The sequence below is a fragment of the Suillus subalutaceus genome (genome assembly GCF_016647625.1).
Source record: "Suillus subalutaceus strain FC151 chromosome Unknown DFJ58scaffold_101, whole genome shotgun sequence".
Classification (NCBI taxonomy): Eukaryota; Fungi; Basidiomycota; class Agaricomycetes; order Boletales; family Suillaceae; genus Suillus; species Suillus subalutaceus.
Window position 1 is genome coordinate 83,950 of NW_024540350.1, and position 24,295 is coordinate 108,244.

At 48.1% G+C, this 24,295-nt stretch overlaps 7 protein-coding genes across 7 annotated transcripts; 5 read left to right on the forward strand and 2 right to left on the reverse strand.

Annotated features, from left to right (window-relative positions):
• The first annotated feature begins 3,855 nt into the window (after positions 1–3,855).
• DFJ58DRAFT_27150 (uncharacterized protein) lies at positions 3,856–4,552 on the forward strand. Its single transcript, XM_041379595.1, has one exon. The coding sequence runs from the start codon at positions 3,890–3,892 to the stop codon at positions 4,427–4,429; it is 540 nt and encodes a 179-aa protein (XP_041240730.1). The 5' UTR covers positions 3,856–3,889; the 3' UTR covers positions 4,430–4,552.
• A 32-nt stretch (positions 4,553–4,584) lies between these two features.
• DFJ58DRAFT_27181 (uncharacterized protein) lies at positions 4,585–5,502 on the reverse strand. Its single transcript, XM_041379596.1, has 2 exons — positions 5,190–5,502; positions 4,585–5,117 (listed from the first exon to the last, which is right to left on the reverse strand). The coding sequence occupies exons 1-2, from the start codon at positions 5,284–5,286 to the stop codon at positions 4,741–4,743; spliced, it is 474 nt and encodes a 157-aa protein (XP_041240731.1). The 5' UTR covers positions 5,287–5,502; the 3' UTR covers positions 4,585–4,740.
• Positions 5,503–6,754: 1,252 nt separating this feature from the next.
• DFJ58DRAFT_27193 (uncharacterized protein) lies at positions 6,755–9,082 on the forward strand. The gene is made up of 6 exons (XM_041379597.1): positions 6,755–7,480; positions 7,534–7,653; positions 7,707–7,793; positions 7,852–7,920; positions 7,973–8,378; positions 8,432–9,082. The coding sequence occupies exons 1-6, from the start codon at positions 7,087–7,089 to the stop codon at positions 8,928–8,930; spliced, it is 1,575 nt and encodes a 524-aa protein (XP_041240732.1). The 5' UTR covers positions 6,755–7,086; the 3' UTR covers positions 8,931–9,082.
• A 3,112-nt stretch (positions 9,083–12,194) lies between these two features.
• DFJ58DRAFT_802633 (uncharacterized protein) lies at positions 12,195–14,348 on the forward strand. Its single transcript, XM_041390933.1, has 12 exons — positions 12,195–12,336; positions 12,517–12,526; positions 12,551–12,613; positions 12,739–12,781; positions 12,834–12,862; positions 12,960–13,045; positions 13,096–13,167; positions 13,283–13,350; positions 13,378–13,555; positions 13,603–13,680; positions 13,738–13,749; positions 13,848–14,348. Exons 1-12 carry the CDS (start codon positions 12,278–12,280, stop codon positions 14,293–14,295), a joined length of 1,146 nt encoding a protein of 381 aa, XP_041240733.1. The 5' UTR covers positions 12,195–12,277; the 3' UTR covers positions 14,296–14,348.
• A 3,515-nt stretch (positions 14,349–17,863) lies between these two features.
• DFJ58DRAFT_731208 (uncharacterized protein) lies at positions 17,864–18,787 on the forward strand (the record flags this gene model as incomplete). Its single annotated transcript, XM_041386009.1, has 10 exons — positions 17,864–17,908; positions 17,969–17,978; positions 18,038–18,057; positions 18,108–18,140; positions 18,188–18,284; positions 18,333–18,361; positions 18,416–18,443; positions 18,493–18,525; positions 18,574–18,650; positions 18,701–18,787. The coding sequence occupies 10 exons, from the start codon at positions 17,864–17,866 to the stop codon at positions 18,785–18,787; spliced, it is 459 nt and encodes a 152-aa protein (XP_041240734.1).
• DFJ58DRAFT_802651 (uncharacterized protein) lies at positions 18,416–19,468 on the forward strand. Its single transcript, XM_041390934.1, has 7 exons — positions 18,416–18,443; positions 18,493–18,525; positions 18,574–18,885; positions 18,935–19,045; positions 19,092–19,132; positions 19,184–19,209; positions 19,262–19,468. The coding sequence occupies exons 3-7, from the start codon at positions 18,870–18,872 to the stop codon at positions 19,452–19,454; spliced, it is 387 nt and encodes a 128-aa protein (XP_041240735.1). The 5' UTR covers positions 18,416–18,443; positions 18,493–18,525; positions 18,574–18,869; the 3' UTR covers positions 19,455–19,468.
• Positions 19,469–20,085: 617 nt separating this feature from the next.
• On the reverse strand, positions 20,086–21,553 carry DFJ58DRAFT_731209 (FAD/NAD(P)-binding domain-containing protein; the record flags this gene model as incomplete). The annotated part of the gene is made up of 3 exons (XM_041386010.1): positions 20,086–20,856; positions 20,906–21,341; positions 21,417–21,553. 3 exons carry the CDS (start codon positions 21,551–21,553, stop codon positions 20,086–20,088), a joined length of 1,344 nt encoding a protein of 447 aa, XP_041240736.1.
• Between the last annotated feature and the right edge of the window lie 2,742 nt (positions 21,554–24,295).

Genomic DNA, 24,295 nt, shown 5'->3' on the forward strand with positions numbered 1-24,295 from the left:
GAGGTGCCATTTTTCAGAGGGAGAGGACAATTTCGACGTGGAGCTTGTGCTAAAAAGCATGGGCTCCCTCCTCAGCGGCATCACCAACCCAGATTCCCCAATCCGACCCCTTCACGCATCCTTCCGCGATTTCTTAACGGACAAATCATCCAGCGGAGAGTTTTTCATCGACCTGTCAAGGACGCAACGCGACCTTGCATTCGCGTCACTTCGAGTGATGGAACACGGTCTTCGCTTCAATATCTGTGATTTAAAGTCGTCGTATCTACCTAATAGCGAGGATCCCGGGCTACAAGAACGAATCCAAAAATGCGTTCCCCCGCATCTGTCATATTCATCTCGATGTTGGACGTTGCATGTACGAACCACAATCTTCGACAAGGAGCTCGCGAAAGAAGTGAAATTGTTCTTTGACAACGAGCGGCTGTTTTTCTGGCTCGAGTTGCTCGCCCTTATCAATGCGCTGAGCGGTGCAGTTGCTGCCCTTCCGCACATTCCCCAGTGGCTGAAGGTGAGTGAATTGCTACTGAGTACGAGATAATGCGCTCATGCGCAACCACAGGGCCATCCTAAATTCAAAGATGTCTTGTCGACTGCAATGGACGTGCAGAGGTTCATTCAAGTCTTCGCCGGCGTCATTTTACACAGCACACCCCATCTATATGTATCAGCACTCCCATTCACGCCTGCCAACTCGCCGTTATCTAGAAAATTTTCTGCACGATTTCCAAATATTCTTCGTATGGCATCTGGACGTGATATGAACTGGCCGGCTGCTCAGACCTTGCTCAGGGGGCACACGAGGCTAGTTAGCTCGGTCTCGTTCTCGCCGGACGGCACTCGCATTGTCACTGGTTCTTGGGATGCCACTGTTCGGCTGTGGGATGCTGCGACGGGACAGCCAGTCGGTGAGCCCTTGTGGGAGGAGGAGGGATACACTGGGCCAGTTAACTCGGTCTCGTTCTCGCCGGATGGCACTCGCATCGTCACTGGTTATTGGGATAACACTGTTCGGCTGTGGGATGCTGTGACAGGGCAGCCAGTCGGTGAGCCCTTGCGGGGGCATACTGGATCAGTAACCTCGGTCTCGTTCTCGCCAGACGGCACTCGCATCGTCACTGGTTCGGAAGATAAGACTGTTCGGCTGTGGGATACAGCGACGGGACGGCCAGTTGGTGAACCCTTGCAGGGGCACACTAAGCTGGTTACCTCGGTCTCGTTCTCGCCGGACGGCACTCGCATCATCACTGGTTCGGAAGATAAGACTGTTCGGCTGTGGGATGCTACGACGGGACAGCCAGTCGGTGAGCCCTTGCGGGGGCACACTGAGTCAGTTATCTCGGTCTCGTTGTCGCCGGACGGCACTCGCATCGCTAGTGGTTATTGGGATAACACTGTTCGGCTGTGGGATGCTGTGACAGGGCAGCCAGTCGGTGAGCCCTTGCGGGGGCATACTGGATCAGTAACCTCGGTCTCGTTCTCGCCAGACGGCACTCGCATCGTCACTGGTTCCTGGGATCAGACTGTTCGGCTGTGGGATGCTGCGACAGGGCAGCCAGTCGGTGAGCCCTTGTGGGGGCACACTGAGTTTGTTACGTCGGCCTCGTTCTCGCCGGACAGCACTCGCATCGTCACTGGTTCTCTTGATGGCACTGTTCGGCTGTGGGATACAGCGATGGGACAGTCAGTCAGGCACACTTCTTTTGTTACCTCGGCCTCGTTCTCGCCGGACGGCATTCGCATCGTCACTGGTTCTTGGGATGCCACTGTTCGGCTGTGGGATGCTGTGATGGGGCAGCCAGTCGGTGATCCCTTGCGGGGGCACACTGAGCCTGTTACCTCGGTCTCGTTTTCGCCGGACGGCACTCGCATCGTCACTGGTTCAAGGGATCATACTGTTCGGCTGTGGGATGCTGCGACGGAGCAGCCAGTCGGTGAGCCCTTGCGGGGGCATACTGGGTCAGTAACCTCTGTCTCGTTCTCGCCGGACGGCACTCGCATTATCACTAGTTCTTGCGATAGCACTGTTCGGCTGTGGGATGCTGCAACAGGGCAGCCAGTCGGTGAGCCCTTGCGGGGGCACACTGAACCTGTTACCCTCGGTCTCGTTTTCGCCGGACGGCACTCGCATCGTCACTGGTTCAAGGGATCATACTGTTCGGCTGTGGGATGCTGCGACGGGGCAGCCAGTCGGTGAGCCCTTGCGGGGGCACACTAAGTTAGTTACCTCTGTCTCGTTCTCGCCAGACGGCACTCGCATCGTCACCGGTTCGGGGGATGAGACTGTTCGGCTGTGGGATGCTGTGACAGGGCAGCCAGTCGGTGAGCCCTTGCGGGGGCACACTCGGCCAATTGGCTCGGTCTCATTCTCGCCGGATGGCACTCGCATCGTCACTGGTTCTTGGGATCAGACTGTTCGGCTGTGGGATGCTGCAACAGGGCTGCCAGTCGGTGAGCCCTTGCGGGGGCACTCAGATTTAGTCACCTCGGTCTCGTTCTCGCCGGACGGCACTCGCATTATCACTAGTTCTTGCGATAGCACTGTTCGGCTGTGGGATGCAGTGACGATGCAACCGTTGCAACAGTGCGCCGTGTCACATTCCTCAGCATTCTCAGATGAACATTGCACGACCGCAGCTACCACCATCATGAAATCGAATGTTTGGAACAATCGTTTCATTTCCTTCTCGTCCAACTCTATCCACGCGTTGCGCAACACTTCTGAGTTAACGGAGGGAGCATCCCATGACGACTGCAGTTCGACTCCCTTTGTCCTGAATGGCAGTGGGTGGGTGGCAGGGCCCAAACATCGGCTCTTATACTGAGTACCACCCGCTTCCCGACACTCATTCTATACCCCGGAGACTGTATTAGTGATACCCAGAGGAGGTCCTGAGCTTGATTTAAGCCGCATGGCACATGGACAGCACTGGCAAATGTGCCGAGAGGAGTGAGTCTCCCTTTTCGTTCCTCGCGCTTACTAAAATCAACACTTGCAGACCTTAGTACTGCGACGATCGTGTTCTAGCGATCGATTCTTTGTGGAGATTTTTTTCAGATATAACTTGAATGTGACGTGTACAGTCGCTTATTTTGATCCCTCGTTTCCTACTTTGTGCGCCCTTTTAACCCCTACTTCGATCCTCACTTGATATTTACTCCCGGTTTGGTTGTTTTGTCCTCTCGAAGTACTTAGCTCAAGCTCTTACTATTGACAACATTATGCTCACTACCTTTTTTCTTGGAGGTGTTTTGCGCGTGCCGTGGAGGTCTGTGCAACTTAGAAACGCGTAGTACTAATTGCAAATGTTGTCAGTTTTCTATCGACCTCGCATCTTGAACTATGTACGTGCATGGCACTGCATTACGTTCGTGTCTATAAGGTTGTGTTCGTTCGACAAGCACAACCTCGCCTACAAACTTTGGAACGCGTGTTGAGTAAATCTTTGATTGACAAGCCCTTCTAGTTGAAACGTTCAAGAACGCCACTCGATGAAGCCCATGGGCCATCAATCCGATTCAACCGAACCGGAAATAACCCCAACGCCTACTTCGACATCCCCTGCAACTCCATTGAAAGCCTTCTACACGCCGCTCCTCAACGTCTCGACATCCACTCCATCACCCTGGCGGCCAAGCGACCCCGCGACCCTCTAAAACGCCGAATCCCTTGAAGAGATCCGCTTCTCTCCTTCCTATGAATTCTACGAGCCCTTCCATCTCAGCTACGAATTAGTAGGCTTTCGGCTTCTTTCCTTTCCTTTTCTTGGGTTGCGTTGCGGGTTTTGCTAACGCGTTAATTGGTAGGTGGACGGGAACGGCTGGCGAGTCGGTTTAAGAGGCTCATGACGGGTAATTCGATTGTTTTCAAGTCCACAGTGTATCCTGAATGGTGAGTTTTATTTTTCTATCGTGTTTTTGTCCTTCTCAATGTTTTTCTTTCCACCCACCCGACTCAACCCCCACTCAATCCAAATCAATCCTGTGTCGTGTTAACGCTCAGGACGGATGCCGGCCATCGTCTTCTCGCACGGCACGGTCGAACGCAGAACAGCCTGTAGGGATCTCGACCATTCCACAACCCACTTTGGACGCGCATATGATCTCTGCCTTGATCATCCCTGCTGCCCTGTTCAATCCAGCTTTCGCGAAGGTTGATAGTTGCCAGGTCAATGAAACCTACCTGGACCTCGGCATTCCTATCTTTCTTTTTCGAGACCCCCTTGATCTACTGTGTCCCACTGGCCATCTAGACCGCGCCGTAACCCAGCTCCATCTTCGATTCTTGCCATTGCTCTGCTCTCTCGTTTCGTCCGTATTTGTAGTTGATGCTGCGTTATATGCTCTTCGTGGGCGATGGCGCGATTTTGCACGCCCCTTGGGTCCAGTCTCCAGGCCCAGGAACGCGGCGAACAAGCAGAGGCCGTAATGCAAAAATTCCGAGTTCTCAACTCCCTCCTTAATAAATCTCCCGCGAATCATTCAGAACGGACCCGAAAGCTGATGTAGAAGCAGAAGCTACCCGCTACACACGTCTGATGGAGGATCGGGATAAAACTGTGGAAGATGTCCAGAAGCTCGATCGAGGGCTTCTTCTTCTTTCGCTTCCCTCTTTATTCTCCGAACTTCAAGATGCCGCTCATGACGGACCTATCATCGTTCTTATCGCAAGTCAGGCCTCTCGCGATGCAATCATCACCCTGAACAGGCAACCTCCAGTACTTACAACTCATTATCAATTTAGAATTTTCGTGCGACTGGTGAACGCCATGCGATAGACTGTTGAAAAAGAGGCCGGTTCCAAAGGAACTCAATCAGGGTTGATAAAAGCTTTGAGGGAGTTGTCTCGGTACGATGGTTAGAGTCCTCTCTCACTGATATGTGGGATAGCCTGGATGATATGAGGGCCAAGCTTCTTGTCCTGCTGGCTTTTGTCGACGGTGATATCCTCAATGTGACCGACACCGCCGGGAACTTGCGCTCGATGAAGACGGTGCTTACTCCGACGAAGGAGAAGTATGCGCGCATGGCATGGAACTGGTTGACACATGCTACCTCACCGAGGTCATTGACAATGAATAGAACGGAAGGGGCATCGACATGTCCGTGTTTGTAGTCTGTTGACGCAAGCAGGCGTATCTATGTCTTTTAATGCGAAGGCAATGTGGGAGGGCTGATGATCGACTTACCTGAAGGTCGGAAGGAAGTTGTGCTGAAACTGAGCTCTTGAGGGAACATAAGGTCTAGGGATGTGGGATCTGCGTGTGTCGCGGACATGGTGTCCATTGTTGACAAAGCAGCGAGGATAAGTCAAGGAGGATATTCAAGCTACTACTAGTACTACACGCACGAATTCAAGGATGATCATCAGCTCATAAAGAGACCGCATAACCCACCAATCACCTCTCATGTTCATCATGACCAATAGTCGGCTCCAGCTAATATTGATGCGTTTTGTCACCACCGGTCTTGGTGGGACTGAAGGGAGTCGCACCAAGTTCAAGTTGAACTCCTCGCAATGAACCGTTCTGCTTGCCGTCACGGTCACGATGTGCAACTCGGAGGTAGATCTAGTACTGTGGCAGAAGTTAGCATAGAAGAAACAACTCGAATAACTAGGAAGTGCATCAGGCCTTCAAAGAAGTTCTAGTTGGGCGGCCACGGCATGGTATGCATAATGGTGATGAGGGCTTTGAATTGTGTGGAGTAGATTTTGTAGATGGAAGGTGACCACATTCTGGATCGAGCAGTGGGTGTACGAGCTGAGTCTGGTGCTTTTCTGACGACGACGATTCTGGCCTTGCTCGTCGTCCACTGGGAGCTGGAGTTAGAGTTCGAAATTCTGAATGGCTGTAACTTTGAACGAGCAATTGTTGTTGTTGCCAAGGCCGCTGCCCGCATCAGGAACAACCAATATCGTCGTAGTCACGGTGACAGCTATAAGCCTATATTCCAGGACCCTATAAAGGGTACTAGTTTGGCACATATAGGCACCGTAGCGCTATGCATAGGCACCATTTAGGTATATAGCTGCTATGTAACCTAAAGCCATGCTACATACAGACAGGAGTTACAGGATGACTTCGCAGATATGTTAACTGAAGCGTACGAATATAGAACGCGCCGCACTGCGCAGACATCTCAAGTCCATATACATGGACTCGGAGCTAAGGTAACCTAGCTCATGGATGGGGGCAACGAGTACACCACTTCGTCGATTCCTGACAGACGTGTTATCTAGTCGAAGCCCAAGGAGTCCGCGTTATGATGAAAGTGAAAAAGGGGGCAGCTGTAATAAAGACAAAGATGAACCCTGGGTGGTACTTCCATCAAAGAGCAGGGAGAGATTCTCTTCAAAAGTGAGTGTTGGAACTTGGAGGATGTGGTTAAAGGGACGAGGGTGTCAAAACGCGTGTGAATTTGTTTGCGCCTACTGTATCAACTTCGAACGAACGAACAATAACATTAATAGTGATGATGGCATCACACAATGAACAAGCATGTGCATGAGGCCTAGGCTTCATGAGAACGTTATGTATGATATTGATGAACTGATATTAATGCATATGTCTGGCATCGCCTGTTGTACTATATATATACTGCTATCGAGTATTTCGTTCAATCTATTTTTGATCAGTGATAATCAAGAAGACATGGGTAAGCACCTAGAAGCTGATTCTAATCTTAACACTATCATAGAGGCTGTTGTTTTCAGGCGTGCAGCGTATCATTATATGCTGATTGGAGACCAGGACGCGTATCGTGAACCTGCCATCAGTAAGGTCACAACGTTCCTTAACTTCCTTTTTCGTCACTTATTTTCCCACATAAAAGCATCTCACACTGTGAACCATCATGATAACGCCTCCTTATGCGATGCTAACATGATTGAAATATTGACATAGTACTGTCACTGCCGTCCAGTCAGGGCCTCATTGTACGTTGTACATTGCACCGCCTTGAATTGACGCCCGCTAGTAATGCACAAATAGTAAACGGGATGCATACGATGTAACGATATATGATAATTTGGGATTTCCCCCACATATTCCTCTGCCATTATTTCACCTCAAAGTGCGGTGAATAATGCGCTTACTACTGACCATATTCATCTTCCTTTGTCTTGTTGGAGCCATCCAAGCTCAAGCTGCACCTAATACAACAAATGCAACTAGTAGTACTCCTACACCCCACAGTTCTGAACTCCCACCATCATTGACGAGCAGAAGCTTATGGACCATCGTCTCTAGCTCTGTTCTCACTCTCTTTGCGTGCACATACAGTGCTATTCACCCTAATATTCTGAGTCCCAAGGATAGCCCATATGGTATCCTACGGCGACAATTAGGCATCATCATAATGGCACTAATCGCCCCTGAACTGATCGTCACATGGGCTATGCGCCAGTGGTTCAGCGCCCGCTGTGTTACAATACAGTTCGAGAAATCAGGCTATCCCAATATTCGCCCGGAGTCTGAAGGTGAGTCTCGCTATACACGTCCTCAGATCATGGGTCCATCGAACCATCTGCAGAACAATACGTTCAAGGTCCCCAACTTTACACTCTATCTCGCACCCCAAATACGTCTTCTCGTGACTCGCCTGCTTCTCAAGATCAAGATACCACCCGGGTTCTCTTAGCGCATCCTGAAGGTGAACAGACATTTGTACAAGTGTTCGTTCGGCGGTTCATACTAGTATTCTAGCGCCCACCCCAAGATATGGGGGGACTCGTGTTCTTGCGAAGCCATTCAACAAGTTGTTTAAGGGTTATCTTTCAGAGCAATATGAAGGTAAACTCGATCCGTTTCTCTCAAACATACCTGATGTTTGGCTTATGTGTATCTTTAGATTATGCGTGGACATTTACGAAGCCCCTCAAGAAGATGTTTAAGACCTATGTTTCAGAGCGTTCTGAAGGTAAGCCCGATTCGTGCTCACCTAGTAAACGTTGACTTATGTGCATCCTTAGATCATACGTGGACTCAGACGCACAGCTTCTTTGTGCTGATGGGTGGTTTCATGCTTTATGTGGACGGGGAACCCTACCTTACACTACGGCCTGATGACATTCTGGAACTGACACGTAAAGAGTGTATCGACGTCCCTATCCTAACGGCAAACCAAATCTACGACAGGAGCAAAGGCAATGCGATATCGAAAGGATTGGTCATGCTTCAGGTGGCCTGGTTTGTTACGCAGCTCATCATCCGCACCTTCCATCGCCTCGAAGCCGCCCAGCTCGAAGTGGGCACACTCGCTTTCGCGGTTCTCAATTTCCTAACTTATGCTGTGTGGTGGGACAAGCCTCTCAATGTGCAATGTCCACATCCAGTGTACTGGAAGTCAACCGAGTCAAGGCCAGAGGATTACATCAAGTATGTATGCGCCTCAACAATTATACCACTGCTGATTACTATGTACCCCTTAGTCTCAGTGACAGAGACAAACCCGCTCGGCTTGGGATCTTCTCTCCAGTTCTCAGCCCAATTATAGAATTGATAGGCTTGTTTGACGTTCCCACATCCATAATGCTCCGAGTTCCAACATTTGATGGCAGTATCAAACTCAAACGTTCGGACATGATGGTCATTCAGCTTGCTGCACTGAGTATGGCAACCATATTTGGTGGCATCCATTGTACGGCTTGGTTTTTGGTCTTCGCCACACATCAGGAACAGCTCCTATGGCGCGTATGTGCCCTCACTATAACTGGCACACCCTGGCTTTTCTATTTTGCGACTTCCACATTTGATTCAAGAGGTACAGCAGTCCTGATATTCCTATATTTTCTGATTGGATTGGTATCTATCATACTGTACATCACAGCTCGTGCCATCCTCTTGATACTTATGTTCACCTCGTTGCGCTATCTTCCTGTTCAAGCGTACAAGACGGTGAATTGGGTTAGTTTGGTGCCGCACTTGTAGTTCCTGATTACGGTACTTGTGATACGCCTCGTACTTTTGTAGTTATATCCAGATGTAGCATTTTTGTAGTCGACGATGGACCTCAGGCTAGGTAGTAGTAGGTAGTAGTACGTATACCCAAATACACGATCACATGGTGATATGACGTGAACCGCTCAAGTCTTGCTCATCAATGCATCACCATGAACGGCAACGAAATAGGGCTGATAAAAGCTTTGAGGGAGTTGTGGACCGAGGTCGTGCATCCCTGTAGTTGAAAATCTAGGCAGGTTTGCAAAGCCAGAGTCGCGAATATGGTGATGCTCAACCCCATTCTTCAATTTTGTGCCTTTCCACGCTCAGTGCTGGTGAATATAGGTCCGGTGGAAAGTCCCTTTCGCAGCTATACATTTCTTCCTATACCTCATTACTTACCGCGCTTATAAGGGCTCGTTGTAGACGGCTACGAAATCAAGAGTGCTGTCTGCATTGCGAGATAATACTTGGCTCCATTTTGCATGTCACGAAACACAGAATCATGCAGGACCCCTTAAATTGGCCCTTCTCATGCGCGACCAACCGCTTTCACGCCATAGCTGGATCTGTCTTTGCATGCATTTGCATTCCTTTCCACCTGTGAAACTGCAGTTGGTAATTTCACACACCTGACGAAGTGATGCACCTGGCAGCCGCCCTGCAATTCGCTGGGGTAAACAGTCGTTGGGACACTATGAGGATGACACTCCCGTGCAGCGCTTAGTCGAGGCATTCTACAAAACTTTTGTGGAGATAGCAATGAATTCAAAATGAGCTGCCCGAGCGTTGCACCGAGCGGTCCAGTCGTTAGCTGACGACAGACTCAACCATGCCCTTGACCAGTGTATCGTATTCATGCATGTTGGCATATGATGCGTCCTCTTACCTTGATGATCGGGTTGTTCTTGACAGTCTGGCCACTTCACGTGTAACATATAGCTGAGACTGACGTGCAGCTTGTAGTAACAGAATTACTGATGGTCCAACTAGAGCGAGAGGGGTTGGAAAATGAGAAAGTGATGCGAGGGAGGTAGTAGACCTCTTTTGTATGAGGAATGAATTGCCGACGGGAACAAGACACAAGACACAAGCAATGAAATAGATTCCGTCGTCAGATGGCGTTGTTATAACTCAAAGGTTGTTTCGTCAAATTAGATTCCGTTGTGAAAAGATGCATTCGTACCGCCGAAACCATGAGGATCACCAGTTGCAGTTGATTACCAGCGGTGCCGAGTCCGTCTCAAGTGGATATAACACTTTGTAGTACGTTACCATCTGTGTTTATCTCTGATTATACCAACAGCGGTTCAGTGAATGTTAGCTATCCAGATGCCGTGACACGTACACCACCATCATTTGCGCGTCAAGTCTCGCCCATGTCATGTCCGTCTCATCGTTCCGCATCAACCTTTGTCGTACCGGTGTTGCGTAAGCCTTATGAAGGTCGCATCACTGACGCGGCCCTGGGCCGTCTTGAGTCTCGATCAGTGAGGCTAGCCAGAAGTGCAAACTGAGTACAAAGTCCAATCTTTGGTTAAGCTGGTCGTGCAACAGCGATGTCACGTTCGCGGCAGGCAGAAATGAGTCAACAAACGCCATATCACAAAATGAAACAGTTGTTATTTACCAGCAGCAGCAACACGCAAACAACATAGGTGGAGCAATTCGGATTTCCGAATGGCAAAGAGTGGAGTGCAAAGCGTGCCAAGAGACGGTTTCAGAGACGGTTCATAGTAATTCATGCGGAAGAACTCACATACTATGATCCGGGGCACGAGCGCGTGCGTGCTTGTGAACTACATACCTAACATAATACTATCCCAGTAACGGCAGGTTATGATACAATGGTCGTAATCAACTGAATATGTTCTTGCAGGTTCTACCGAAATTTCTGCCATCCGACAGCAATAACAATTCTGCCAAATAGATCGGAATCGTGCCTATTAGTATACGCAGGATATAAAAGCTGACCGTCGTCCTACAGTGTTCCCCCATCCTCAGAGATATCATTCGAGATCCCCTTCAGAAGATTCCATATCACCTCGCACAGAAAATGCGTTTCTCCTTCCTCGTCGTCGTCGTTACTTTGACAGCATCTATGTATGTCAGTGCATGCAGTACATCAACTTGCCAGAGGTTCAGATTGCTGCACAAACTACGTTTGTGGAACGCAGGTGAGTATGAGCAGGTCACTGTGCAACTAGAATTCGACCGCATGACTCACTTGCGCACCTTGGAAAACCTGCGTGTTGGTTCAACATTAAGCCGGCAGCCAGAGCCACACGTCGTGACAGTGAGTCATGTTTCTGCTTTCGCTCTGGTATCATAGTTGATGGTGCGATACCTAGTTCGGAGTCGAACGCTGGTATAGTTGTTTCGGTACAAATTTTCATGTTGCTCGAGCAATGTGGATGTTTGAATCTATCTGAAAATGATCGACCGTGCCTGGCCTTGCTCGTCGTCCATTAAGCTTCAGTCCGAGAGTCGAAACGAGCGATCATTGCTGTTGATGATTGGGAGGCCGTACGAAAGAATCCACTGCGCAGATATTATCTTGAATCTGTTCGTCTAATGTTGGCTGCGAAGTGCGCGTTATGATGAATGGGGCGACAAAGACAAAGAGGTGTAAGATTACTCCCTGCAATGTACTTTCCATCAAAGAGTAGCGTGGGGAGCTCGAGATTGACTCTCTTCATCGAGCGAGTGTTGGATGAGGTACAAGGGACCCGGACAGGGTCGACGAGGAGAGGATGAGTCTGAAATGGCCGGTCTGGGTGAAGGTCTTTGGGGGCAGATTCTGGAGTGCTGCTCAATTCTAAAATGTCGTTCTGAGCTTCACCGTGCTGGCAGTGTCACGTAAGCCTTACCATGAAACCGGTAGTGCAACTGTGCAACAGTGTCAGGAATGAAACAGTTGTTCTTTACCATCGGCAGCAGCACGCAAATAACAGCAATTTGGATTTCCGAATTACAAAGAATGGAGCACAAAGCATGCCGCAGCAACAGATAGTTTGAGAGATGGTTCGTAAGTATCGGTTATCGTTTATTTGTTGTTTATCGAACATTGCCCGTAACCCGAGCCGCCACCTGCCACCACTGATTACTTATCAATAGTACTCATAACGTTTGGCCAGGCTCACTTAACGTGAATGCCCCATTCCAGTGCTGCTGCGTATTATAAAATGCATTCATCACAACGTGGTGGTTGACGTTTTCTCCATCCTCCATAATTCAAGTCACTGACAACCTTTCGGGATTGACAATCCTAAAACTTTCCCTGAAGCACTGCACAACCTGACTGACTTGTCTTTAACTGCCGTTTCCGTAGATTGATGGCGCATTCACCAGTGAATGAAACAATGCAGGCGATCATTCAGGACTATACAGAAACGTGAGTCATGCTTGCCTATTGTTCGTCTTTGCATACTTGATTCCCGTCTTTTCAGGCGCCAAACAATTGTACGATATCCCCTATGGTCTACTGTTGCAGTGGCTGATACACATGTCCTGCGATTTAGAATGTTGGGATCGTAGGTTTCACTATATTGGTTTGGGACCACCTCGTCACCAGCGAAGATGAGGTACGACATTGACAATTGCACCAGAAATCGGTGAAACTCAACATAGTACTCAGATCGAATTTATCTGGAAAGGCCGCAAGGGGATCCGTGAGTGGCGTCACCGATATGGTCATGTACTAGTATCTGAACCTGCTTAGCCGTATACTTGTTTCTAGTGGTATGCATATGTATTGGCAATATCTGTCAGTTAAACCTCACAAATAATGTCCCAGAACCGCTATCTTACTCCTCTCGGCTTTATCATTAACCTGGTTGGTGAGTACATCACTTCTGGCTCACGATTTTTTTCCGTGACCTCTACTACCAGCATACAACCTCCCTTCATGGGGTTACACAGTGAGTTCTGATGTTTTATACCCACTGCCGGTGATGAATCTTACAAACTTGACTGCAGAGGTCAGCATTGCACTGCACTTTTGGACTCAGTTGACAGCATCCAAGTTGCCGGCATTTTGTCCGATACGAAGGGGCCATGACAGCTATAGGAATTGAGATAGTCGGGCTAATGATGCTGTTACGGTGAATTTGTTTTCTACTCAGAAAGCATCTGCTGATGACGGAGCACACAGGGTAATTGCAATGTATAGACATCAACGAGCTGCCATTGTACTTGCGGTATTTTACTTCTGGCTTGGATTGCAGTGACTGCATGGCTATTGAGTAATGGTGGACGTATGTTTTCACTTTCGCCACGCCATGCATGAGTTTATGACAAAGCCCCCAGCCGTTATTCACTTAGACAACCTTCACTGTGAGATACTCATTTTTCGCACACGACAATCTTACTCACGTTTTCACAGCTTGCACCATGGTGTTCAATTCGTGTGTCCTTATATACGACTGATATGCAGATGTGAGTTCTGAAACACTTTCTAGCGGCAGTATTGCTTCGGCTTCAGCTTGGTTGCCTCTCCTCTACGACACGTATGTCTTTGGGTTGACATTGCACCGCACGCTTCCTTCGATCCGCAACAAAGAGACGAGTCATGTTATTCGTACTCTCTTCGCAGACGGGTTACTGTACTACAGGTGCGCGAGACAAGCTCTCCGGGTAGCAGAGCTCACCAAGCATACAGCGCTATCTGCACTGTAAATCTGGTGTTGACAATCATGATAATTAGAGCTCAAGAGGGGGTGAAAAATATTGCCGCACAGTACGCACAGTTTCGTGTTTGCTTATATCTTACTTGCTTACAATACGCTATGCGCAGACTCGAGCTTCTGTGAGTCTTTATTGTAAACCACGAGTGACAGTGATTGACTAACATTATTCCATTGCAGCCTCACTGTGAGCACAAATTGAAGTGTGTATTTGGGATAGCCTGACCATTTCCGGTCAACAGGTCACAATGATGTCAAGGATCACTTTGAACCTCAGGAAGGAAGCGTCTTACGGACCTAGTCGCCTTCACTTGCAAGCGGAAAGTATTATAATGTCTACACTTAATCATGCCATATCAACACCCTCAGGGGGAGTTGTCGTTCTCAACCGATTGCCATCACAATCTGTCCCCTCCGCGGCGCGCGTTGGGTCGAGCAGCCGTGCGCGATCTGGCTCTACAAGTTCTCTTCCCTCCCCTGTGCAAGCCATCACTTTCGCAGAGAATCCATCAATCTCCGCTACCCGGCCTCATTTAAATGCAATATATTCTACTACCAAAATCTCAGACACTCAAAATCCCGTAGATGCCAGTCCAGTTATCGAGCATGCCGAGTACTGGTCTTCAACCTCAAATTCCAACCAGTGGAATACTGCTGACGTTGTATGATCTAAATCACATTGCTGCTCTACCTAGTCCGTAGTTGTGTGTATTATTTTAGAAAGGGCAGAATACATATTGTCCAGACTAATGAATGCTAATCATGTACTTACCTTGGTCATCGCATGGTTTTGTGAGTGCCACAGTATAGATTATAAAGGAGTTGCACGTACACATTATTTTCACCATTGCGTTTCGTCTGTGAACATAAATGAGCACGGCGTACCACGTCAACTTCCAACGTAGGGAAAAGCAGGTATATAAGTGATCATCAAAGAAATAGTGCGTTGGAAGATCGACAACGGTTTCCGAGCAAGTGTCTCGGCAGTCGTTGAAAACGGTTGTGTAAGCGAGCATCAAAGGTAATCAAGTTACTGTCTAGCTGTAGTGGTAGGGATTGAACAAAAGGTTGTTGAGCAGTTGGACTTGAGATCCATTTCCGTGATAGAAGTTATGAGCTGCTGAAACGGAAGGTGTCGGAGCTAACGAAGTAGGCACTGGAAATTGCTTGTGAGGCATCAAAGATGATTCTGACAGCGATGTCAATCTGACTGGGAGGAGACAAAAGTGTCTGTATTCAGTTGAAATCGAGTAAGAACGACATCTCATTTAGCTTGGACGTCGTCCCATCCTCAGAGATATCATTCGAGATCCCCCTCAGAAGATTCCATATCACCTCGCACAGAAGATGCGTTTCTCCTTCCTCGCCATTGTTGTTGCTTTGACAGCATCTATGTCTGTCAGTGCCAGTACATGTAGTGTGACACTTTGCCAAACAAGTTCAGATTGCTGCATGAATTATCCTTGTGAATACGTGAGTATGCGCAGGTCGCTGTGCAACCAGGATTCAACCACATGACTTACCTGCCCGCCTTAGAATGTCTGCATGATAAATTAGACTCACATTGAGCCAGCAGCCCAAGTGGCACGTCGCTGACAGTAAGTCATGTTTCTGCTTTCACTTTGGTGTCGTAATTGATGGTGCAATACCTACTAGTTCATTTATACAGTTGTTTCTGGACAAATCTTCATGCTGCTCGAGCAATGTGGATGTTTGAACTTATCTGAAACATTCCTATAGTATTCATTGACTTGAATGCATGACATACCACTTCTGAAGCACCACTGTACGTACTTTTTGGTCTGGGTGTGAGCGTGTACATGATTCGATGTGCGCATTGAATCTGAGTGATCTCACGGGCGTCACCTCCAAGTTTGGTGCTGGTTTTGATGAACGGTTGCTTTCAAAGGTCGTGGCTGCTTCAAGTTCAAAAAATGGTTCAGTATCAAAAGAATGATAGTAGTGGTTCGTTGCATGATTGATTTGCCAGCTTGAGAATCTTTGCTGACAATGGCTGTAGTCATAGACGGTTGCCCAAAACATTCACCTGGTGAGATTTGTTCGGTTCGGTTGAACATCCGCTCGGCAGGGACCGGCATTAGCTGACTCAGAAGACTTGTCTTCAGCGCAGTAGAGTCTCAGAGAATAGCTACTTTGCCAAATGCCGAAGTGTCGGAAGCATTTTGGAATCTGGAAAAGCAATCATCTTCCTCGTCAATGCTCACTCGAAATTCCTAGCTCGCATGATCTTTTCCTTACAAGCTTGTCATGTACTGTTCGCCCAAGTGGCATACCTCGGTGACCCTGCAACTGCTGCGCAGAGATGAGGGAGAGTATGCTTGGTGCACTCGCAATTGATATTCTTTCTAGTCGATACGTGGCACGACCTTCAATGTGTTCGCTCGAAATCCCTAGTCATGACTTTTTTATATATCTCACTCGCCACCACTCCCTTTGTCAATCAACGGCCAGGCCTGTCCACACCGCGCACAATCCACCCGCACCTGCACCCCAACACCCCAAGCCTTCATCCACAACCAACTAGGACCTGTCGCGCATCCTGTTCCCCAGTTCAGTCACTGTGTGCTGCATGGTGAAATATTTCCGATTCAACGTTGAGTTGCGTGAGGATATTGAGGAGGTAGACAATGATGAGCGTTAGGGATGCGGAGAGATTTCGCGTTGGTTAAGTGTATGATAATGGCTGGTCCAGTCGGTTTACAAACGGCTCATGACGATCATTTCACTCGTGTTCAAGTCTACGATATATATTGCATGGTGCCCCATTCTCCATTCAAATTCACATCCTGCCTCTCTTCTTCCACCCACACCCCGCTCCACCCACCACCTTACCCCCTGGGTCTATTACCATCCGAATTAACTACTCCAAACTCTACGGCACCCTCCTACTCTTCCAGGGCGAGCCTCTCAAGCCGAGGAGTGCAGATAGCGAGGAGGGTGAGGGAGTGAAACAGGGCTTTTTGGAGGATATCATTCACATGCGCGAGTTTGAGTGGGGCGGGGGCATTAGTCGTGGATTCCATCTTATACGTTATGTTGACTTACTCTTCCTCAGGACATACATTCGCTTGATTTCGAGTTGTAAGCGGATGTTTTAGGTGGGTTTGCCTCGATTACTTTTATGAACGACGGGTTTGAGTAGTTCCTGTTTCAGATATGACGCGTGCTCTGTACGATATGGCCAAGATACACTTTTCGTATATGTATCCGTTGGTCTGCCTCGCGCCATGATCAAGCCATGTATATTTTTATTGAAAAAGCTGATGCCGGGCACGCAAACTCTTTTCATTTCAATTCATGCATTGCCTCCTTTACGAACGCGATGGTTTGCAGGGTAGTACAAGTCATCGACGTGAACGCAGACGACATGGTGGGAAATGTCTTGGTGGTGAAACACACGTGGGAGGAAGCGCGACTTGATGAACTACAAGGTAGTTTTAGTTTTAAAAAAAGACACCGTGGGTTAGCGGAATCATCAAACAGTAAGGGGTGCATCCTTGCAGTTTCACATTTACTGAATCATCTGGAGATGAAGGGATGGCAAAAGGACAAGCTCCCCGTGACTCGTTCGCCGACAACAATAGGACTCTCATTCAATTTGTAGTCAAATGTTTGTAATCCCGGGGGTGATCTCGTCGCTAAACACTGCCCAGAGATAAGGTGATTGACTGAATGTGAGAGTTTTTTGGGTTACATGAAACAGCAGGTTACAGGAGTGATTCTTGGCACACGAGGCAAGCCAACTGGAGTCTGGGACATGTCGTGTGAGTGGCGGTACCAATATTATTAACTCATGCCGCCAATAAGTTGTCAACCAGTTGTCCTTGCTCGTCCGAGTCAACGTGTTCTATCTTCTAAGCCAAATTCCTCTCGGGTAGCACCGGCGAGCACTCAGCAGGACCACAGGTCACCCTCACTAGAAGGATATTGACACTCTTTTGGCATAGGACCCTCCCAAGACTCTGGACATCATTACGCTATCAGCAATCTCCAAGTCTCGGACCTGTCACGCATCCTGTGCTCCAGTCACAGCAGCATGATAGTGCTACGATCACTGCATAGTGTAATACATCATTAACATGAGCTTCATACTCACAGTCGTTGCTACATGCCGTACACGTTCACGACGGTGCTGCAGTGCACACTGCAATATTTATTTTTAATAGCTTGCTCATGAGGCTGCAGACTGCCATTCACCCGTTGTCTCACTCGAAAATGTCAGTCTCAGACTCGGACACCTTCGGTTTGCAATTAGCCAAGGTAATTTCATTCGTGCCTTTTCAGTCCGACTTCTTCTCTAATGCCTCTAATCATTGAAAGTATACTAACGGTAAGGTCGGCCGATGACAATGCTTATCGTTATTCACACAACTCTCTTTTACTCTAAAGTCGCTGCATCAACAATCCTAGTAAGTTGTACCGTTTCAGTCTCGTTCTAACGGTTCTGATGTATCACCAGATTTATGATTACTTTGTCACGTCACATTCTGAAGTCAGTGAAAACAGCCACCCATATCTTGGTGCTAATATTTCTTTTAGGTCCAATGGGCCTGGGGACGGAAGTGGGGAATTATTCGCACCACCTTCACGGTTTCACGATATGCACCTTTTGCTGGTGCACTTATGACTTCGTATTGTGAGATACGCCAGTGTGCACTACAATGCAAAGCTGATTCCTAACAAGCCGCTGTCAAGACATGGGGCACTCAAGATGTGGGTACACCCTTCATCAGTGTAGCGTCAACTATAACTCACATTGATGTACAGTGTGCACCCTTTAACGACGCTGTAAATGGTCAGTCCGGACGGCTTTCATGACGTGACTTCGCAATGACATTTCACAGGCGTACATTTCTTGGGCATCATTGCCTCGGAAGGTTGGCTTTGGCATACCACGTTACAACGGGCATTCACATTCACGACAGGTTTGTTGATTGCCAGGGTCTACGCATTTTCCGGTAACAAAAAGGTTTATCTTATTGCTCTTTTGTCCTTTGGTTTGGTACAACAACACCCCCATTTCCCTGTACATCACTAACCCCTATGGTGCAGGCCATCTTGGTGGCGTCTGTGATTCTAAGTGCCGCCCCCATCAATTTCAACATCCCAGGAGGCGAGGTCTTAAGGTTCACCCCTTAGTCTTAGTATTCATTCTTTTTCAGCTGGCCCGCCTTGCGTGTTTGAGGGGGCTCGCAGTAGTGCCCTTCCATATGGACTCTTAATGTTCTTCGAGATTGGTGAGACCGCAATTAATTTCAAGATCCTTACCTAACAGTTCACTTCTAGTTCTCATGTTCACCACTGCATTTTTGAGATATCGGCACCATTTTGATTTTCATAATAAGCTAATAAGGAGTATCTATCACGATGGACTCTTCTACATGTTCTGCATCACAAGTATTAACACCATTGTTATGTTAGTTTCGTGCTGACATCTCTATAGCGATATCCACTGTTAATGTGATTGTCATCGCTGTGCTACCCGTGAGTTCTTTCCTGTTTACGCTGGCCTCAAATAACTTAGCAGATCCCTAGCTCTCGTACAGCGAGATGTTAAACACGTTAGCCTGGTCAAATATATATATCGTCGAAAGCTCATATTCCTCATTTTAGACCCCAAATTGTTGCGCACAGCGTTCTTGCTTCTCGAATACTATTTAATCTTCAAACGAACAGGGAGCAATCGGTCTTCCCCACATACGTATCGACGAATGTGCCAGAAATGCAATCGCTTCCAGATGGTAGTCAAACGTGGCATGAAGGCAGGGAGACATTTACTGGTGCGGGCCAGCCAGATCAAGCTTAGACTTGCCAATAATTCTGTGGGTCACATGGATAGCGTTTGTGGTTTGAGTTTGCTGACTATGAATTGCCCGTCTCCTAGTTTCCTTTTGTCGCGTCTTCCATTCCGGTGGTAAGCCTACCAGGTGCATGTGTTCTCAGAGCCTTGTAGTTGCGTATCAATGACTATAGACGGAGACAATTCATTTAGGTTACCACCTGTAAGATTTCGTTCCCCTTGATCGCATAGATTTGATATAATAAACTATTCGGTAATTTATGGTGACAACCTTGGACTGCAATGATTCTTTCTTAAACCTGTGGTCTGTCTTTTACAGCATTTCCATACTATGAGAACAACACAAGACCATCAACTATTCGTCACTGGCGGTTGATATGATAACAGCTTTCCAGATCTACCGGTAAGGATGCGCGTTAATAACGTTCTCGCCAAATGCACACAATCCTGTCAATGGTCACAGTGAACCGGTCGTATCGGTGGGAATGAGCGTTAGGGATGCGGAGAGGTATGAGTATGTGCTTGATGTCGACGGTCCAGATATGTAAGACCCATTGACAACACATGTTCTGTCGAGTTGAGAGCTCCCTATATCGTGTCGGTAGTTCGGTCTACGCCGCATCGCCATCTATCGGCATCAGTCTCTCGATGCTCGCAGACTCTCCATCTTCTTCGCATACATCGCAAACCGTCTCCCATCTTGCTCATCATCCCACCTTGCAAGAACCCTGTCCAAACACTCATTTACCCTCACGACATCCTCCCTAAGACCCCTAGCATACTCCATCTCATAGCGACCCAAGAAATGGAAATTGATCAAGTCGGAAGGGTTGTCGGATTGTGAGCGCTGTTCAGCTAGGGTGCGGAGGCGGCCTTGCTCGTATATGAGTCTGGCTTTAGGAGTAGGGGGTATCGGGATAAGCCCTGACCATGCAAGGGAGAGCCAGGTGCTGGTGAGGTCTGCTAGGGTGAATGGGATGAAAGAGGTAGGCGCGCCTATGAATGCAAGGGTGGGGTTATGGGCATAGAGGATTTGGTTGTGGAGGGAGGGGATTCGAGTGGGTACTATTGTGCGTGATGTTAATGGTACGAGTGTGCGAGCACGGGTCTGGGAGTCTGGGTCTGGACGAAGGACGCGGAGGTAGGGTACGTGCGGATAGTATCCTGTTCCGAATAAGACGATGTCAATATGTTCAATGGTGGTTTCGTCTTGGACGTGCGCGGTGATTTTGTTGTTGTCATTAGTGGTGTAGCGATTTACGGGGCCAATGTCTTGGATGCGGGTGTCGGGTAAGGAGGGAAATACAGAAATTCGGCGGGTGGATCTGTATATTGGTGTTTGAGCTACGGGAGCGAGCTGAGCTGCCATTTCGTTTGCAGAGTTTGCATTTCCGATGACGAGGACGCGCTGCAGGTATGTTAGTTTTTTGATGGGATGTAAAGAGGGAAAAAATTACTTTTCCCTCGTAATCACTGTGTGGACCCGTCCAGTTTATGGCGTGCTGGACTTTTTTGGGTTGCTGCTGCTGCAGCTCTTGAAGACCCGGTATATCTGGAAGATGCGGGTTATCAAACCAAACGGTAGTGATAACCACCGCATCCCAAGTCTCCTCCGATACCACACCGCCTTTATTCCAATTTTTCATGCGGACCGTCCATCCACCGCCCTCCACCTCTTCCACTCCAGTTACTTCGAAGCTCAAACGTATGTTCTCGATGAACGGGCGCGCAAATTCCTTGAGGTAGGCGTTTGTCTCTGCTAACGTAGGGAATGGCTGATGTTCTCTTGGAGGTGCTGGAAAAGGATGTTCTGAGAAGGAGAGAAACTCGGGTATGACGTTGCCTATGAGTCCAGGGTATGCGGGTGTGGACCATCGTGAGCGATGGTCAGGGCTGTAGGTTTTGATACCTTGTTTTGAAATTTGGACTGTAGGCCTTAGGTGAGTCTAGAGTACTTGATGGACGTACCAGACACCGCCGACATCGTCACGTCTTTCGACGAGCTGGACTTTGGAAAACGTTCCACGGTGGAGACAGTTGCGGAGCGTTATGAGCCCGCATGGCCCTCCACCGATGATGAGCAGGTTCTTTGGTTGGAGAGTCATTTGGAGGGTATCTGCTGACTCAGCGAACACATGTTGAGATGGTTTAAAGTTTTCATCGCTTTCGACAGCTTTCCTTCATACTTCCTCCGGAGTGGACCTACGCTCAAGGACGTTGCGGTACTAATTACTTCATCTTCAGATGGTCACAAAACGAAGATGAGTAATAATGAATGTGCCGATTTCGCGCTCATCAATCACCCTTCTTCGTTTCGTGCTGTAACTGTTGAAATTTGTGACCGCGCTTTCCAGGGGTCCTATTCTCTTTCAGTGTCAAGCGCTGCCTTAGGTTTATTTTCTCCGAGACAGTCTGTAAATTGGGTTTGGAGGTAGGACACGATTGTGACTTCGACGATATCAACATCACCGTATCTCCGTATATCTATATGCCTAGCAAAATGACTCTGGCGAGGTAACATGGTATAATCACTGGCAGTTCCGTTCGAATCACCGCTCTAACGCCGATTTATTTTCATTGATCAACTTCTCAATGATGGTGAGATTCACTGCATTCCTGGATTCATGTTGTTCAACCAACCAAACTGATATTCTCCAGTTGACAGTTGTTCATGGCACACCATTGTACTTACCAACGCATCCGGTATTCATGCTGGCTGCACGCGTTTATTCTTTTACCGTTTTGGAGTCGCCACGGAGCTACTGGTATAACGCGTATCGACTCAGAATGGAGGGTACGACGTGTCCTGTATATCTACTATCATTACATACTCATGTCTGCTGCAATCGATCATCGATATTCTTTTGCGTGCGGACCCATCACGAGAATGTGTACTGAACAAGAACGCATTCAGACGGATGAGGTATACAAGGCTGGACGGTCTATGCGGGTTCGTATTTCAGGAATCAGATCATTTGCACATGTATTTCTGAAGCACGTGTTTCCTAGATCCCAACGCCACGTACGCTTAGATCGCAAGCAATGGCCTGCCGTGTAGGCGAATAATAGGATCCCCGGCGCAGTCGACCTCTTTGATCAAAATGCGGTATGCTCGCCTTTGAGGTACTCTCGGCCGAGTCGGTACTTACAGCTCGTTTCGGAACAATACTTAGACTTCCGAAAATAACTAGGACACGACCTCGAAAGGCCACATAGAGGACAATAGAATTCCATAGCCGCGCGCTTTGGTATCACTAAAGCATCTATCTGGCTCCGTCAACCTCCTGAACCTAGCCATAGAGTCTAGCATCCCTTGCTATTCGTCCGGAATTCCTTGGTTCCCGGATATTGCGCCACTTGTTACTTCGAGGTACGAACGGCTACACCTACCAGGTATCAAAGGTCATTGGGTCAGCAAGGAGGGGCATTTCGACTCGGAGGCTGTTAATACGTCCAGTTGCTGTGCTACGGGAGCTGTGCGGCTTCATGCCTTCCGTCATGACCCCGTATAGGAAACTTGAATGTATCTAATTCGTCTCACCAGGTCTCATGTGAACGGCAGGCATAGACGCTAGAGGTAAAATTCAGAAATCAACTGGTCCATCTACTCTGCATATCTTTGGGGACGCTTGCCGGGAGAGTATCTATCTACTCTGGCAGGTTAGATCTTGGCGTAACCTCGATGTTTTGATGCCTCACAGTGCACTCAGGCTGCTTACGCTGAACAGTAGTAATGAATAACTCATCAAGCGGTCAATATTGGGACGTTTGGCAGTTTATCTGCCCAGAAAAATTGGCTTTGTTGATCGGGAAGAACGTGATTGGCATAATGGCTTCGAGTAGTACGTGTCGCATGGATGAATTCAAAGGTGAACCTTGAGGCGGGTGAGTCATGCATATGCTTGGCAAGCTGGAATAATGTTTTTAAAACCTGTGAAGGGACGTGGATGCCGCGGGGACTCCAATCTCCATTCACCATGACCCGGAAACCAGAAGGAGGTCAGTATCACCGCCTGAATGGGCTAATTGTGCGTTTCTCCTCCTAAACTGCACGGCCAATGCTTAATTTCACACATGATTGACGAAAATAGTTTGAATGTGTCACAAGCGTCAAAAAAAACAAAGCGCTATACACAGGTAGTGTTATGGGCAGAGCTGGCACTAGTACTATCAGGCAGATGGCAGAACCTCCCGGGCAGAATGTGGCCAAACTCAAGATGTAAGTAGGCTCTCTACAACGTCTAAGTCTGGATGCCGTCCTCTCAATTCACTTGTCGGAAGTAGGTTCATAAAGGGGGGTCCTACTTTTGCCAAGTCCAATAGATATTGGTAGAATTGCAACTACTATTATGCCTGCATCAACGAACGATGTTCGAAACTCGGTAAAGTCCACATGAACGTCGCTGATGATCGATGACAACCCAACTAACTTGCCGGCATTCATTGACATCACGGGCAGCTTCTTGATTATCATAGACTTCTGAGACGATGTCCACCACGCTAGAACCTTGGTAGTTTGTAATTTTTGATCTTTCGAGGGCTCCGGCGGTGATGTTGATACAGGTTTCCAAGCCGCTCGAGACTAATTTCAATAGAAGGGAAAGCATTTGGGATTGCGAAACTGCTGTGTGGGACTAATGCCGGCAGTAGTGGTAGACGAACGGACCACAATGACTCACTATCTACTATCTCGTGCACGTGGTCTCACATCAATGTAGTACACTTGGAGTGCCGTCAAAATCTTTCATTAATTCTGCCACCTACCACTGGCAGAACATGGTTTTGTCAAGTTCTGCCAATTCTGCCCACAACACTACCGGCAGTGACGGTGACACAGGCATTCCAAG

Excerpts from the sequence above, each read along its gene's own strand:
- DFJ58DRAFT_27150 (XM_041379595.1), top strand. The coding sequence starts at position 3,890 with ATGGTGAGTTTTATTTTTCTATCGTGTTTTTGTCCTTCTCAATGTTTT.
- DFJ58DRAFT_27181 (XM_041379596.1), bottom strand. The coding sequence starts at position 5,286 with ATGGACACCATGTCCGCGACACACGCAGATCCCACATCCCTAGACCTT. Across the intron at positions 5,118-5,189 it reads AACTTCCTTCCGACCTTCAG|ACTACAAACACGGACATGTC; the intron begins GTAAGTCGATCA and ends TTGCGTCAACAG.
- DFJ58DRAFT_27193 (XM_041379597.1), top strand. The coding sequence starts at position 7,087 with ATGCGCTTACTACTGACCATATTCATCTTCCTTTGTCTTGTTGGAGCC. Across the intron at positions 7,794-7,851 it reads TCTTTCAGAGCAATATGAAG|ATTATGCGTGGACATTTACG; the intron begins GTAAACTCGATC and ends GTGTATCTTTAG. Across the intron at positions 8,379-8,431 it reads AGGCCAGAGGATTACATCAA|TCTCAGTGACAGAGACAAAC; the intron begins GTATGTATGCGC and ends TGTACCCCTTAG.
- DFJ58DRAFT_802633 (XM_041390933.1), top strand. The coding sequence starts at position 12,278 with ATGGCGCATTCACCAGTGAATGAAACAATGCAGGCGATCATTCAGGAC. Across the intron at positions 12,614-12,738 it reads GAAAGGCCGCAAGGGGATCC|AACCGCTATCTTACTCCTCT; the intron begins GTGAGTGGCGTC and ends ATAATGTCCCAG. Across the intron at positions 13,168-13,282 it reads TACTTCTGGCTTGGATTGCA|ATACTCATTTTTCGCACACG; the intron begins GTGACTGCATGG and ends CTTCACTGTGAG.
- DFJ58DRAFT_802651 (XM_041390934.1), top strand. Across the intron at positions 19,133-19,183 it reads TTGTCATCGCTGTGCTACCC|CTCTCGTACAGCGAGATGTT; the intron begins GTGAGTTCTTTC and ends GCAGATCCCTAG. Across the intron at positions 19,210-19,261 it reads TACAGCGAGATGTTAAACAC|ACCCCAAATTGTTGCGCACA; the intron begins GTTAGCCTGGTC and ends TCCTCATTTTAG.